The sequence below is a fragment of the Phoca vitulina genome, unplaced genomic scaffold (assembly GCF_004348235.1).
Source record: "Phoca vitulina isolate PV1807 unplaced genomic scaffold, GSC_HSeal_1.0 scaffold4, whole genome shotgun sequence".
Classification (NCBI taxonomy): Eukaryota; Metazoa; Chordata; class Mammalia; order Carnivora; family Phocidae; genus Phoca; species Phoca vitulina.
Genome location: NW_022589707.1, coordinates 14,383,599 through 14,400,227, shown reverse-complemented (window position 1 = coordinate 14,400,227; position 16,629 = coordinate 14,383,599). Strand labels below are relative to the sequence as shown.

Here is a 16,629-nt window from a genome sequence, read left to right as displayed (position 1 = left end):
TTTAAACCCTGTGTTGGACTTCTATTGCAAACCTTTTAATGAAAGTCAACGAAAAAGGATTTAATTTTATTTTTCTGTTATTCTTTGAATTTTTTTCTTTTTTCTTTCTTTGCTCTCCACAGAATGGTCCTAGTGCCAGATCATGTCATAAAATGTGCATTGACATTCAAAGAAGGCAAATCTACACATTGGGGCGTTATTTGGATTCCTCCGTGAGGAACAGCAAATCTCTGAAAAGTGACTTCTATCGTTACGACATTGACACAAACACATGGATGTTACTTAGTGAGGATACTGCTGCTGATGGAGGGCCGAAATTGGTGTTTGATCATCAGGTTTGGTGCACAGATAAATAATACGGTGGAATTAATTAGTGCCCAGTAACTCTTAGTCTTAGAGTTTATTTTACATGTTATGCTGCGTTGTCTATTGGTGAGTTCCTACAAATACCTAGAATAGACAATAAAAATAACTCTGATTTCAGTAGGTATAAAGTTACCCTTTAATATTTTTTTTTCTCGTTTGGTGCAGGATAAAATACTAAGATCTCAGAACAACAAGCGTTAATTTATAAAAACTTTAGAGAGTAGATAGAGCAGTACATATTAGGAAAAACTAATTTTATGATAAATGGTCATAACTCAACAATAACAACTTACACTCTTAAAACTTTTTATTCTACATTCCTGGAAGAAATTTAAAATTACTTTATAATGAGTTTGAGAATTTGAAATCTAGAGCTTTTCTTCCAATTTGAGTGAAATATATTTACTTTTCTATATAATCATAAACTCAATAAAAAGCAGATAGGAATGTGACATACACTAGATGAAGTTAAGTTTGAACTGAGCACCAAGAGAAATCACATAATGGTGCTATAGACAAAAAGACTACACATAGCAATTTGTACGCCATTTTAATACTAATACACATGTAGTTCTCATCATCATCCCCATCAATGTCATTATCATTGTTGCCGGTCTTTGAATATTTAGTCCACATCAGTTTAGTATAGATCAGTACACAAAACAGTAACTACTGAATTCTGTCGGCAGTTTTACTTGGCTCAACCCATATCCAGAAGTTTTTTTTGTAGTATGGGGGAGAAAAAGACTTTTTAAAAAATGCATTATCTAGTACTTGCGAAATGGTAAGTGGTGCTAAGATAATGACAGAATCTAGCTTAGGCCTAATATCTTATCTAGGAATTAAAACCCTGGTCTTTTTTTTAATTTATTGTTTCTTTAGAGATTTTTAAAATTCTTTGCTTTTAAACTATCCTGCTGACATATTTATATTAACAAGTAGTTGTTATAGGAGAATGGTAAGGAAAAGAGGAGTGGGTTTTATGCCTATCAAGTGAATGGTGGGTGGAAAATCAAAACCGTTAGTCTTCGAAGTATCCCCCAGATTGAATTAGAACTTCTGCTGGCTCTCCATAACTGAGCTCTGCAAAGCTTTGCACTTCCCTGCTGACATCCTCACTGTTGTTCATATGGAAAATAATAACTTCAAAAAATGTTAGGCTGGTCATCAGCAAATAACGCTATTAGGGAAACCATTTATTTTCTTCCAACTGGTTACAAATTTCTTTTACAAAAGATGCTTATGTCTTTATTTTTACAGATTGAAAAAAGAATAGCTTATGGGTAGCCTGAGTATAACCCGTTTATTGTCCTGTCTGTGACCTTGGCTTTAATAAAATAGAATGTTCCTTGGAAGCTAGGTTCTGTTACATGATGCTTGATTTTCATCTGATTAGATTAAATAGAAGAACAGTGGGGGTGAAGAAACCAGGATATCAACAATTAACACAATCTTTATAAGCCACCATTTTCTATTCTAGTTCATGTAAATAAAGTTACTCCAGGGCGCCTGGGTGGCTCAGTTGGTTAAGCTACTGCCTTCAGCTCAGGTCATGATCCTGGAGTCCCTGGATCGAGTCCCGCATCGGGCTCCCTGCTCGGCAGGGAGTCTGCTTCTCCCTCTGACCCTAACCCCTCTCCTGTGCTCTCTCTCATTCTCTCTCTCTCAAATAAATAAATAAAATCTTAAAAAAAAAAAAAAGTTACTCCAAAAATTACTTAGGGTCATTCATGACACATTAAGACTTGACACTTAGCATTCAAATTTGAGAAGAACGTGAGAAAGCTAGAGGCATGAAGACATGTTTAGAAGTTACTTTGCCATTTAAAATTTTAACAAAAAAAAAAACCTAAAGACTTTTAGATTTTTTAAGATTGTAGTGGCAGCTTGGTTCTGAAGTTTTCCATGTTGTTGCTTTGTATGATTTTCAGTGACAATGAGAACCAAACAAAACGATTAAGGAAAAACATCCCCATAAGTCACATATTCAGTAAAACCAGAAACCAGAGAAACCCACAACTCCCAATTCCTTATAAGTTTAGCCAGAAACAACTGAAATACCCAGAACTAGTTTTGAAGCCCACACAGTGTAATAGGGGAGAACTCAAGGCATGAAATAGAAGCCCCCTAAACCAGATGAAGTTCATAGAGAAGACATGACTTCACAGAAGCACCATATTTTGAAGAAGCCATTTAATTCAGTAGCAACAGAAGAGATCCTTGAGCAAGAACATCACCCTTGTATAGGAACCTTCTGTTATCTGGGGTCCAGGGAAATTAAACTCATTTAAATATGAAAAACTAAAAAGCAATAAACACCAAATCTTTAGAGAGGTACTCTAAAGAAAAACAATAAAAAGAAAAAGAAAAGCAAAACTTTCCTTCATGCAACAGCAAATGAAAAATTATATTCCAGTATTCTAACATGAATTAAATGGCGTAATGCAGCTTGAAACTGTGAAGAAGACTACAAAGCATAAATTCAAGAATGCAGATGAGATGGCCAAATAAAAGGAATAGGTAAAACTGGACCTGATAAATTCAGGAATGAAATTAAAGAAAAACATATAACCACTTTCAGAAATGAAGGGTAATCTACAAGGAATCGGAAGAGTAGGTAAGGGTCATATAGCATAGAAATAAGAAGAGCAGATAAAGAGAACAGAAATAAAGATGTAAAAAGGATTAGCCAGAAAATTATAGAGAATACAGTCAAAAGAGAGCCAACATACACATAATTGGAGACATTAAAGAAGAAAACCAAAACAGTGGAGCAGAACAAATATTTATAAATAAAATTCAAGACTACTTATGTACCAAAAGGGCATGCTATATTCAGGGAAAATTGACCTAGGCATTCAACTCTGGAACATATAGTAGAATTCATATTGAATTTCAAAGATAAAGATGCATTTTTGGGCAAGTAGGCAAAATTATCAAGTCACCTATAAGAGAAATGAAATGAGTCTGGTCTCAGATTTCTCTACAGCTACATTCAGTGCCAAGAGAGACAATAGAGCAACATCTAGAAGGTATTCAAGACAAGACAGTGTGAGCCAAGGGTTTTATATCTAGCCGAATTGTCCTTCAAGTATAAACACTTTTTGAGGAAATTACTAGAAAATAGAATACAAGCTAGCCAGGAAGTGACTGGAGAAACTTCAATCAAAGGACTGGAGATCTCAGTTCATTGACCTTCTCCCTGGGTCACTAGGTGATTGTAGGCTGAACATAAACTTTTACTGTCCTCTTGCCCCACAGTCTATGAAATGCAAAAGAATACATTAATAGTAATGTTGAAAACAAGAAAGAATGTCTTTGGGGAACTTAAAAAAATTGGGGAGAGTTCCTGTAAGGTAGAAAGCAAATGGGTTCAGATCCAACCAGAAGAAACCAGAGCCCATAAGACTGCAGCAACTAGAGTCTCAAAGTTTATTTAAGAAAAAAAAAGAGTGTCTCAAAGTTTATGTAACTGGGGCAAACATTAGATGATCAGTTGGGGACTGGACAGCAGGGCATTCTCCAGTTTGACTGAGCAGCACTTATTTTAGGTAATTGTCCACATGGGTCAGGTGTTAAGTGTGGACACTGGAGCTGGACGGTTAGAGCAATGATCCCAAGAGGCACTGGAGAGCTGCTGTATATGAAGAGGCAGGTGAACAGGAATTTGCAGATACAAAGAGGATTAGAACAACAGCCAAAAAAATCAAATATTTGAAAGTAATGAATACCATGAGACAGGGGTAGTGAACTCAACAGATTAAGAATTAACAAAAACAGCTAGTAGTATAGACTGGAGAAGCCTTTAAGATAAGTTTAAGTGATATTTTTAGAGCAATTCAGGAGGCTGTTTCATCCATGAAAAAGAAATAGCTGGAAAAATTATAAGTTAAAGATTTGATAACCAAATAAAAGTCTGAGTCAATTGATTAAAAAGCTCTCATCTCTAAAAGTTACTAAGTTAGGGGCGCCTGGGTGGCTCAGTCGTTAAGCGTCTGCCTTCGGCTCAGGTCATGATCCCAGGGTCCTGGGATCGAGCCCCGCATCGGGCTCCCCACTCTGCAGGAAGCCTGCTTCTCCCTCTCCCACTCCCCCTGCTTGTGTTCCCTCTCTCGCTGTGTCTCTCTCTGTCAAATAAATAAATAAAAATCTTTAAAATAAAATAAAATAAAAGTTACTAAGTTAGTGAGCTGAAATTATGAGAGAAAGGTTAAGGAACAGAGAAAAGATCCTGAAGTTCTAATATCCACCTAATAGGAATTCTAGAAAAAGAGAATGAAAGCAAACTGAAAACAACATGCCTTAAGGTTAAAAAGGAAGAAAGGTCCCAGAACGGAAGAAAGACAGTTTTTAGAATTAAAGGAACACCAGGGACAGATTAGGATGAATGAAAAAGAATATCCCTACCTAGATACTTTCTTTTTAAAAAAAAAATATTTTATTTGAATTCATTTAGCCAACATAGAGTACATCATTAGTTTCAGATGTAGTGTTCAATAATTTATCAGTTGCGTATAACACCCAGTGCTCATCACATCACGTACCCTACTTAATGCCCATCACCCAATTACCCCATCCGCCGACCCACCTCCCCTCCAGCAACCCTGTTTGTTTCCTGTAGTTAAGAGTCTCTCATAGTTTTTCTCCCTCTCTGATGACTTCCCCTTCAGTTTTCCCTCCCTTGACCTATGATCTTCTGCGCTGTTTCTAGATACTTTCTTAATGAAATTTTAGAACCATGGATTAAAAGAAAATCCTAAAAGCCGCAGAGAGGAAACCGGTTACCTTTGTAAGTAAGCAAGGGGTAGATTAACATGAAACATTTTTGGAGGTTTGTGTGTTGAGCAACACTGGTTAGAAAGCTTCAGAGTTTGTGAGGAGAAAAATTGTTTTGAACCCAGCCTAATCCTAGCCAGTCTTGTGTTCATGTGACAGAGTAAAAGACTTTTGGATTTTAAAACATTGGGGTGGGGAATAAGTGGCTATCCACTATTTGTTTGATTTTAGGAATTAAATATCTAACCTGATAGAGTAGATGATTGAGTGGTCTTCCAAGATTTGACATAAATGATCTCTTGAAGTCTTCAAGAGAAAAGATGTTAATATTATCATACAGACTTTAATAGGTTATTAGCTTTTCAGAAGTTTTTTTCAGAGATTAAAAATGAAAAGGAAATCATAAACTGCACAACATAAAGTTTCCTAGAGTGATTAACACTTCTTGTTTGATAACTCACCCTCATTGACACTGCTTATCTTATCTGGGGAAGAACCAACCTGAAGGAATAAAATTAATTTTATCTGTTTTGTGTCCTGTTTGTTCTAAGATAGGGAAAGAGTCAGTGAAGCTACTATAGTTTCTCTTTTTTTGAGTTGGTTTGGTCTGGTATGGTGGAAAGAGTTACTAAGATAAAGATGTTTATGCCTCACCACTAATAACAAATGAGAATAGCCACATCAAAATTAAAGTTAAATATCCCCAGAAGGAAATAGAAACTCCTTTTGAAGTAGAACCATAGGAGCTGGATAACAGAGTTTAGCCAAAATTAGTATGAATCTGTAAATTTGTAAAAATTTTTAAATAGGCTCCCATAATGTGGATCCCTCAAGATTTTCAACATGATCCTGAGGTGTTTGGAGAGATGTGAGTCTTCAGTGCCTAGGACAGGGTAATGTGACTCAGGTTCAGTGAAACCTCAGATGGTGATGTAGTAGGTGAATGGGGCCATACGGAGTTGTCTTGAGCAGCTTATGGATAGCTTTTAATGATACGATCATTTAAGATTAAAAAGTGGGAATACTTTGAACCATATTCACCAAGATTTCACCCTTGAGGAATAGATTTTCATCTTAATTTATGGAAGGTTGTCAGAAACCTGGGAAATGACAAGTGACTGGATCTTTTAGTGGTTAGGGAAAAATCAGGAGATGCTAGAATCTTTTCTTTTTAATATTAATTAAAAAACCAAAATTTACAATTATGAAAAAAGCTTTTCCTGAAAACAATACAAAAATAGATAAATAGCACAATTTGATGGGAGGAGAAAATTGGAACATATAATGGCTAGTATTTGTGCTTTAGCCAAAAGATAGATGTTTTGTATATGCAGTTTATTCCTTAAATATTAATGCCATTTGTGTTCAACATCTAATTCCCAACTAGGACTCACATATTCTTTGAAATAGAATTTGATTCTTACTGTCTTGTGACAAATGGCTTTTTTCTCAGAGATATTTTTATGAAAAGCCATAATCTCCTTGAGTGGAAAGAATGAAAGAATCAAGTTTGGCTTTTGAACATAAATTGTATAACATACCTCAAAGAAAATTAAATTTATAATATTGTGTTAAAGGAGGCAGATTCATTACTAGAGAAGTCAGTCTGGAGACTACTGCAAACATCTCTTTGTTTTACATATTGTAACAACATAATTTGAAGAGCTTAGCAAAATAAATGCAGGAAGATAGATTTCGTTGTATCACTCTTATTGACATAGCTGCCCTCTGATTTAAAGGGTAGCAAGATTAATAGGATGGATGCTTGCCTAGAATAGAAAGAAGGGAGTTTTTATAAGGAGGATGAAAAGGAGGGTGTGATCACTGTTTACCCATAGAGTATGATTAGCATTCAGTCTTTGGTATTAATCAGCACCTCATGTATTATTGATTGATTTGGTAAAAATTATACAGTTTCAAGAAAGCATAAAGGTCTTTAACCCAATATATTTTGCTCTCACTGGAAAAAACGGAAACCCAAAAAAGTATTTAGAAATACATCATGAATCTCTGCCAGGTGGTAAGCATTATTGCAGTAAGTGCACATGATAATCAGGGGTGGTATTCAGTGTTATTAATTCAAAGTTTAGTTTCTCAAGAATCTAAAACTGCACACATTGGTTTCATTTTATCACATATGATAGGAACAATCTGTAATGATTCAATCTGTTGCCTTGTTCTGATAGATGTGTATGGACTCAGAAAAACATATGATCTACACCTTTGGTGGTAGAATTTTGACATGTAATGGCAGCGTAGACGACAGCAGAGCCAGTGAACCACAGTTCAGTGGGTTGTTTGCTTTCAACTGTCAATGTCAAACTTGGAAACTTCTTCGAGAGGACTCCTGTAATGCCGGGCCTGAGGACATCCAGTCTCGGATAGGACACTGCATGCTATTCCACTCAGTAAGAATATTCTATACATTGTGTTGTTATTTTGTCATGTATATTCTCAATAGAAAAAGAAGTAGCGAAATCCAGATCTTCAGAAAGAGATCAAAACTGTTCATTAAAAATAAATGATTAGTGTTAGCAATGATAGACAAAAATAAAACTTCCTCAGCAGTGAACTGGTTGCTAGTTATGAGACTCTTCCTATTAACATAGTAATTCCTAAGTAGTTATTACTTGAATACTACTCTCAACACTTCTAAGATTACTGCTTATACAGATACTGTAGCTATTTCTTTTTCTTATATCTTTCTACTTACTGATTTCTCTTAGTAACTAGAAGATCAACTATTTTATTTTCATCTCTGCCACTCTCCATTAAGTACGAAGAATTAAGAATTGACTTTATAGAATTAGAAGGTAAATTTATCAGCAAAACCAATATGGAGCCATTTCTTTAACCTTTTCAGATGTTATATGAAAACTTGGGCTTCTTTCTGTTAACTTTAAAAACATATTGTGGAATATTTTAAACATATATCAAAGTAGAGAAAAGAGGGTAATAAATTCCTGTGTACTTATTTATCTGTTTCAACAGTTAGCAATATTCCACTATTCGTTTGTCATATATCTATCCCACTTAAATTTCATTTTCTTTGATGTTTCTCCGATTTTTAAGTTTATTCTGAAATTGTATTTTGCTGGGCAAATTCCAGACAATGTGTCATTACACCTATAAATACTACGGTGTATCACTAACAGATAAGGATTTTTTTATAAACATAATTATGATACCATTGTAATACTCAACCAAAGCACCAGCAGTTTCATATTATCATTTAATACATAGTCTGCATTCATTTTGTTTTCTGAAATACTGAAAAATACCTTTCTATAGTTGGTTTATTCAAGTCAGACTCTAAAACAGGTCTATGTATTATATTTGGTTGTTATGTCTCTAAAATTTCTTTTAAGCATAACAGTACTCCCTGCTCCTATTTTTTTCCCCCTCGTATACCATTTATTTACTTGTTAAAGAAACTGAATCATATGTGTTCTCGAATGTCCCATATTCTTGATTTGGCTCATTTTATCCTTGTACTGTGATCATCTAGTCTCCATATTTCCTGTAAGCTGGTAGTTAGATCTAGAGGCTTGATTTTAGATTTTCTCTTTTTTGGGGGGTGAGGAATGCAAAAAGAGAAATGCAAGAATACTTCATCAAAGATGGTGTGATTGCAAAATATCAAGAGGCGTTTAATGTGTAGTTATCAAAGTTTTGGTGATATTAAAATTATTCGATGGGTTTAGGTGTTATCAGCCTGATTGATCAGTAGTGAAGGTTCTTGTCAACATTTTACCAAATGGCTTTTGCAGTCATTGATAATTGTTGTGTAGGGTTTATAAAACGGTGATTTTTCTAATTATGTTATTTATTCTGTATTTATTAACTGATTCTGATATTAAAAACTTACCTTCATTAAGTATTTGGCTACCCTGATATGCATACCACACAGGATAGGTAATATAAATGTTTGATTTTTTTTTCCTCTGTCACCTTTTCATATTAATGAGTTGAAGCTCCAAAATTAACCAATATAGTTTTTAAGCATTATTATGAACGTGTGGACTTTTATATATTTGATGTTTTTAATCCAGTGCTGTCATTATTCTTTTTGATGCCCAAATTTTTCTTTGTCCAGTAGGAATGCCCCCTTCTCAGTATACCCATACATATAGCTATATACACACATATGTATATTACATAAATACATATATATCTTTTTTAGTAAGAGAAAAATTAAATCATTAGTTCATACTGACATGACCAATTCAAATTAAGAATTATTGAGTTTTTAAATTTAATATCCCTTTGATTTTGTATTTATGTATCTTAAGGTTAAAATCCTACTTCCTAATGACAGTATTATATTATTTCTTATGTCTTTCTATAATAGTTACAGAATCACAGAACTAACAAAAATTACTGAATGTTTCAGGTTGCTTTCTGATTATTTTTCTGTTCAGGATATAGGTAGGGATGGGTAGTCAAAAAACATGAATTAAATCACTAGAAATACTACTACTCTGTGTGATCATGTCTCTGTGTGGTCATGTCTTTACAGATAGGTTTATTTCATTAAAGATAGTTTATTTCATTGTTTTTCAAATTTCAGAGATTGCTTTTGTTCTTTTGAGTTAATTAAATAAAAGCAATATACATAGTTCCAAAGGCAAAACCGTATGTCAGTGTACTTTTGGAGAGATCTGGTTTCTGTCTGTCTTCCTTGCTCTGTCCCTTCCCATTAAGGTCTTTAATTAGCTTCTTTCCTTTGTTTCTTTTTGAAGAAAGAAACAAACATACACACATTCCTTTTTTTCCTTTCTTATGCAAAGGCAGCACCCTGCATTCATTATTCTGTACCTTACTTTTTTACTTTAATAAGGTATCCTAGAGATCACCTCTCAGTACATAGATAGCTTCATCATTCCTCTTTATACCAGCATAGTACTCCATTGCATGGGATCTGTCATAAAATTGCTTTTATAGAGGTTTAAATTTTAAAAGGATCATTCTGAATTCTTCATGGAAGTGACTACTTTCTCCCTTCTTTGCCCTCTTTCCTTATTTTTCAGAAAAATCGTTGCTTATATGTATTTGGTGGCCAGCGATCGAAGACCTATTTGAATGATTTCTTTAGTTATGATGTGGACTCTGATCATGTAGACATAATATCAGATGGCACCAAGAAAGACTCTGGAATGGGTAAAGGCATTTAGTGATTCTTCTCTCATGTCTTAACTACTTTAGGTAGAAGACTATATATAGCCCATTTTCTTTTCTTTCTAACCATTCTTCACCCTTTCCCCATGTCTTTAATTGAAGTAATTCTGAGTAAGAGGAAGAAAAATCTACCAGCTAAATTATCCAGTTTTATCTGTTTAAAATATACAAGTTATTATATTATTTGAGCAGAAAGACAATATGTAAATTTCTAAAGGCATTATTTATGTGTGTGCTTGCTTGGTGGGGCTTTGCAAGAATTAATATCTTAAAAACTGTCTGATTCTGTGTTTGCTAATCCTTTCTGCCTTCTGCTTTCACTGTAGTGACATATATTAGGCAGTAGCATGGTAGAGTATGTCTTTGTTCTGAGGAAGGACTTCATGTAACTGGTAATGACTTTTAAGTTTGCAAGCTCAGCTCCAAGTTATTCTCCTCATAATAGGGTGACTGGTTTGCCTGAGATAGTCTCAGTGTTACGCATATTGCCTTGGCATGGTTATTAGTAGTACCCCTGTTCACTCTCAACTGTCTTATTTTGGATAATAATTTACATAGTTACCCTGAATAGTAGTCACTTTGCCTGTGATTATTATACACAGATGAATGGTATTTAAGATGCAGTGGTTTAAAATACCTAATTTGAGAAATTAGATCAGTTTGCCTTTTCTTTTAGCTATTACAAAAATAGATCTTTTTATTCAAATAGTTCATATTTATGAGAAAAAACTTTTAAAAACGTTTTAACGGAAGATAGTACCATAGTTAAAAAGTACACATGAAGGGACCCTCAGGACTCTTCTCTCATATTTCCTACTAGGCAGAGGCTAGAGCTTTATTTTCTGGGGGAAATGAGTGCAGAGGTGTTTTTTCCACCATGCTTAAACTACTTCCCAGGATTAAAAGAAAAAAGTGGCAAAGAATGATAGTAACAAAGACTTAGTACAAAAACTCACTCTGGGTAAGTTTTAATGACTATCATTTGAAGATTTTAAAAAATGAGTTATTATTATATAGTAATTTGCAAAATTGATCAGTATAATGCTTTGTTCATGGTTATGGCTAGCTTCAGAGCCAGCAAAGTGTGATAATTTGATTATCAAAGTAATAATATGCTCATTATAAAGCATTTGGAAAATATAGAAAGATGTAAAAAAGAAACTGTATCAAACCATCCAGATGTAATCTGTTATCATTTTGATGTATTTCCCTCTAGTTTTTAAAAATTTATTTATTGTAGGGGCGCCTGGGTGGCTCAGTGGGTTGAGCATCTGACTCTTGATTTCAGTTCGGGTTGTGATCGGGTCATGGGATCAAGCTCCACATCAGGCTCCACACTGGGCATGGAGCCTCCTTGAAATTCTCTCTCTCTCCCTCTGCCCCTCCCCCGTGCATTCTCTCTTTCTTTCAAAAATTTTATTGTATAAAATTTAACACAATTTTATATTCTTCTATTTTTAAATTTACATTAAATTGCAGTAACTTTTTTCATGATTATGGTTTTACTACCATGGACTAGAGGTATTAGGAGAAGTGACAAGTATGGATTCATTCCCTAATTACTGCTATAGTCAACTCTTATAAAATCAGAATCACCAATTTTGCTGTGTGTTCTTTAATTTTTAATTGATTAACGGTGAATTATTCCATGCGAACAAGTTCATTCATTAATAATATTTGTCGGACATCTGCTAGCGTCTACGTTTGATCCTCTCCCTCCCTCCCTCCCAACATATCTCAGTAGCATCTGTGTGCCATGTATGTTCTCAGTGCTTGAGAGAGAGGTAAGATCCCTCCCTCGCAGAGGGCTCACGTGCTGGGGGGGAGACCTGCAGTCTCCCATTAAGTACTGTGAAGAAAGAACACTGGCTGCCATGAGAATAAGTCACATGGGAGGTCCCATGTAGATAAAGCAGGCTGGAAAACCGTCTCTGCAGGGGTTATCTTCAAGATTTAAGATGAGTAGTAGAGAACTAGGAAGAACCATGTTAAGAAGTGAGAGAAGAGCAAGTACAAAGGTCCCAGAGCAGGAAAGAACTTACTGTGTTCCAGAAAGAGTTGAGGGCAGGGAAGTTGGTATGAAATGAGGGTAGAAAAATAGTTAAAACTCTGATTGTTCAGTGCCTTGTACAAATGCAAGATGTTTGGATTTTTTTTCTAAATAAAATTGGAGGTAGGGGCGCCTGGGTGGCTCAGTCGGTTAAGCGTCTGCCTTCGGCTCAGGTTGTGATCTCAGGGTCCTGGGATCGAGCCCTGCATCGGGCTCTCTGCTCCGCAGGAAGCCTGCTTCTCCCTCTCCCGCTCTCCCTGCTTGTGTTCCCTCTTGCTGTGTCTCTCTGTGTCAAATAAATAAATAAAATCTTAAAAAAAAAAAAAATTAGAGATATTAAAAGGCTTAATGCCAGGGGCTTGATTTGATTGATTGAAATTTTGAAAATACCATTCTTTTGCCTAGATACACATTTTCCAAGTGCTTAATTTTGACAATATGCCTACAGGTTGCAGTGTCCAGAGGCTGTATGGTGCTTTAATTGAGGATTTTTATGGCAGAGTTGAATGTCTGGTTAGACTGCATACTTGGAAAGTTTTCCTGCCTAAACTCTTGTGGTTTTATTTGGAATTGTGGAACCTCAGTGGCTCTTTTGGCACAGTAGAATGAAACTAAAATTGCTTTCGTTTTTCTTTCTTTTTTTTCCCTCCATCTCCCTTCCTCTTTATTTCGCTCCCTCTTTCTCCTTCTTCCCCTCCCTCCCTCCCCCTCCTCCTTTCCCTCTCTTTCTCTCTTCCTTCCTATTTATCCCTTCTTTTCTACCCCCACCCATGTGCCACTTTCTCTCTCTTTGTCTGTCTCCCCCGGGCCCCAGGGTTTTCTGATACCCCTGTGGCCACAGTTGAGAACTGCTCTTTTAGCTCTCCAGAGCCTGTCTCAGTCCTTAGTCAAGTAACCTTGAACAAGTTACCTAATTTCTCAGTCTTAGTTTGTGTGTCTGTAAGTGAACAAAATTATATCGTGTCCCTGCTCATGGCTATTCTAAGAGTAGAGATGGATTGATCCTCCAGTTTTAGCTAGTGTTATTCTTGAGTGTCTCGTTTTTCACAAGAGTATGCCAATGCTATCTGCAGGTTCACTGATCTATTCAGTAATTAAGTAATGTCGGTTTTACCTCCATCTTCTCTCTATTCCCATTGCAACTTCACTAGTTTGAGCTATCATCACCTATTTGGCCTTTGTTCCTAGTCTTCCTCCTCTTCTTCTGTTTGTTTGTTTGTTTGTTGAGAGAGAGCAAGTAAGCACAAGCGGCAGTGGGAGGGGAAGAGGAAAAGAGAGAGAATCTCAAGCAGGCTCCAGGCTCAACGCAGAGCCTGATGCTGGGCTTGATCTCGTGACTCTGAGATCATGACATGAGCTGAAATCAAGATCGGACGTTTAACTGACTGAGCCACCCAGGCACCCCTATTTGTTTTTAAAAGATTTTCTTTTTTAAGTAGTCTCTACACCCAACATAGGACTCCAACCCTGAAATCAAGAGCCACAAGCTCCTCTGACTGTGAGCCAGTCGGGTGCTCCAGAAACATATCTTGTTTACTCTGAATAATGACTATTACATTGACTATTTTATTAAAACTTCCCAAAGGCTTTTCACGTTCTTGTGTTTACAGTAGTCCTGTATTTACAGTAGTCATTTTGTGTGGAGAATACAGTTGATATTACTATATATCTATATAGGCTATAATAATTGGTCTTCCTCTTCTTGTGTACTCCACATCTCCCCCCAACTCATTCTCCATACTGCAAGCAGAATACAGCAGTTTTGTGTTACCAGTGAAGTACAGAATTGTGTGCTTTAACATTTATTCAACAGATATTTTTTGGTCACCTACTGTGTGCTAGATAATAAGCTAAGTGCTAGAGATACAATTGTGAATAAGGGCTCTATCTTCCTAGAGCTTACAGTTGTGCACAGGGAAAACAAAGAAGTAGATTAACAACCTTACTTTTGGATTAGCGCTAATAAGATAAGAAAATATCTTTAAAAAATATAAACTCTGAACGCCTGGGTGGTGCAGTCAGTTAAGCCTCTGACTCTTGGTTTCTGCTCAGGTCACGATCTCATGGTCGTGGGATCAAGCCCAGCGTCTGGCTCTGCGCTCAGTACAGAGTTTGCTTAAGTTTCTCTCTCCCTCTCTCTCTCTTCTCCCCGACCCACAGCTTCCCCCCCTCAAATAAATCTTTTTTAAAATAATAAAATAAATAACATAAAAAATGTAAACTTGATAGGCTTTCTTCCTTGATTAAAATTTTTCCATTGTGTCCCTTTGCTCTGAAGATTAAGTCTAAACTCAGCCTGACTCCTAGGTTCCTTTATGATATGCCCCACCTTAGTTTTCCAGCCCCGTTTTTAGTATCCACCCTCATCTTGCCACCAATTCTTTGTTTCATGACCACTGAATATTAATTCTTTATAGATATAATACTTTTTCTTGCCTTTGGGTTTTTGTCCATGCTGTTCTCCCTGCCTGAATCACTCTTCCGTCTGACCTCCAAAGTGTAACTAACTTGTGCACATCTTTCAGATCTTAGTTTACAGATCATTGTCTCCCGAAATTTTCTAATGCCTCAAGCCCAGGTTAGGAATTAAAGCATATGGTTCTAATCTTCACTGTTAACACAATTCTAAATATTCATCTAGTATAATCTTGACTCTGCTTTTCAAAACCTATGAAAAGCTTAGCTGAAATACGTAGACTTTATTCAGGATTTCTTAAAGAGCATTCAGCCTTTTCAGTACTCTAGATCTCCTAAAAAATATTTCACTGGATTAAGTTAGACCAAACAGAAAACCTCATGTCAGAACTATGGTATATTGAATTGTCCTCCCATGGGAATAGTTTCACCTGATTTTTAAAAGCCCATTTAATTTTATTTTATCTTACTAGGTTATTGTTTATAAGCCATGAAAAGCCCTTCTAAGGACAAGGCAAGATACTATTTAAATTTCCACATTATTAAATATTCTTAGAAAATGCCAATTTTGGGGACACCTGGGTGGCTTAGTAGGTTGGGCTGTGACTCTTGATCTCAGCTCGGGTCATGATCTCAGGATGGTGGGATCAAGCCCTGTATTAGGCTCCGTGCTCAGCGTCCCTTTCCTTCTGCTCATCCCACTCACTCTCTCTCTTTGAAATAAATAAAATCCTAAAAAAAAAGAAAAAAGAAAAAGAAAATACCAATTTTATTTCATTACTTGGATGCTCTGTAGCTTATTTAAACATTCTATTTATTAACTGTTCTTCTAAAGCTTTTCTACTACAGTTAATTACTGTAATTTGAGACGGACTTAACATATAATTATTATGTTTATCTGTGATTCAGTAATGTGGGTTATTTGATTAAAACTGCACTTATGATGTGAGTTTCAAATGGATTGTTTGAAATTATAGACGAAATTTGAACTATTAAGATCACCAATTAGAAATGGCATATCTGGGGTACCCGGGTGGCTCAGTCGGTTGAGTGTCTGCCTTCAGCTCAGGTCATGATCTCAGGGTCCTGGGATTGAGCCCCCGAGTTGGGCTCCCTGTTCAGCAGGGAGTCTGCTTCTCTCTTTCCTTCTTTTCCTCCCCACTGCTCATCCTCTCTCTCTCAAATAAATAAAATCTTTAAAAAGAAAAAGAAAAGAAATGGCATATCTAAGTGTAAAATTCCTGCTGATTTTTAAAATGTTTTTATTGTGTCAGATACTATAAAATCTTATATGGTTGTTCTTTATAATTATTTAAATGAATTATCTTAGGTTTAACATCTCAAGATCTGAGGAAACTTCAACTCTTACTTTTTAACTAGAGTATAACAATGTTACGCTCCCCTCAGAAAGAGATTACAATTTAAATCAGTGGATTGGCAGCTGCTTAGAAAGAAGGGATTTATTAGTATTGTGTCTAACACATACATAATTACATCAAAATTCAGCACATCTAAAATTTGGGTTTATTTCTGAATAACTTTTGGCAAGCACAAGGGGTTTAGCAGACTCCCCATATGTAAGCTCTGTATTTAACACTAATTGAAAATTATGTTTAGAAGATAGTCTGTCACACCACCAGAGCTTTATAGTTTGCTATAGAAACTCAGTTTATTGTAATAGGATTACTTTCTCATATCTGTATTATTCAAGGTAGCAAACATATATGAGTCTTCACCATTTGCCAGATGCTAAGTCAAGCATTGGTGATATTAGAGCTCTTACAACCTAGTCCCTGTTCTATAGTAGTTATGTGTTTACTTGTTTTGTTCCTTAACATCTGTTG

The 16,629-nt window shown here is 35.7% G+C and overlaps 1 protein-coding gene across 6 annotated transcripts in view; it reads left to right on the top strand.

Annotated features, from left to right (window-relative positions):
• Nucleotides 1-16,629, top strand: part of MKLN1 (muskelin 1) — a 313,020-nt gene that overhangs the window by 255,758 nt on the left and 40,633 nt on the right. For all 6 annotated transcript variants that reach the window (XM_032401559.1, XM_032401556.1, XM_032401557.1 and 3 more), the window contains 3 exons: nucleotides 123-335; nucleotides 7,329-7,550; nucleotides 10,173-10,302. In XM_032401559.1, the coding sequence (XP_032257450.1) occupies nucleotides 123-335; nucleotides 7,329-7,550; nucleotides 10,173-10,302 (565 nt within the window). The remainder of the gene's footprint in view (nucleotides 1-122; nucleotides 336-7,328; nucleotides 7,551-10,172; nucleotides 10,303-16,629) is intronic.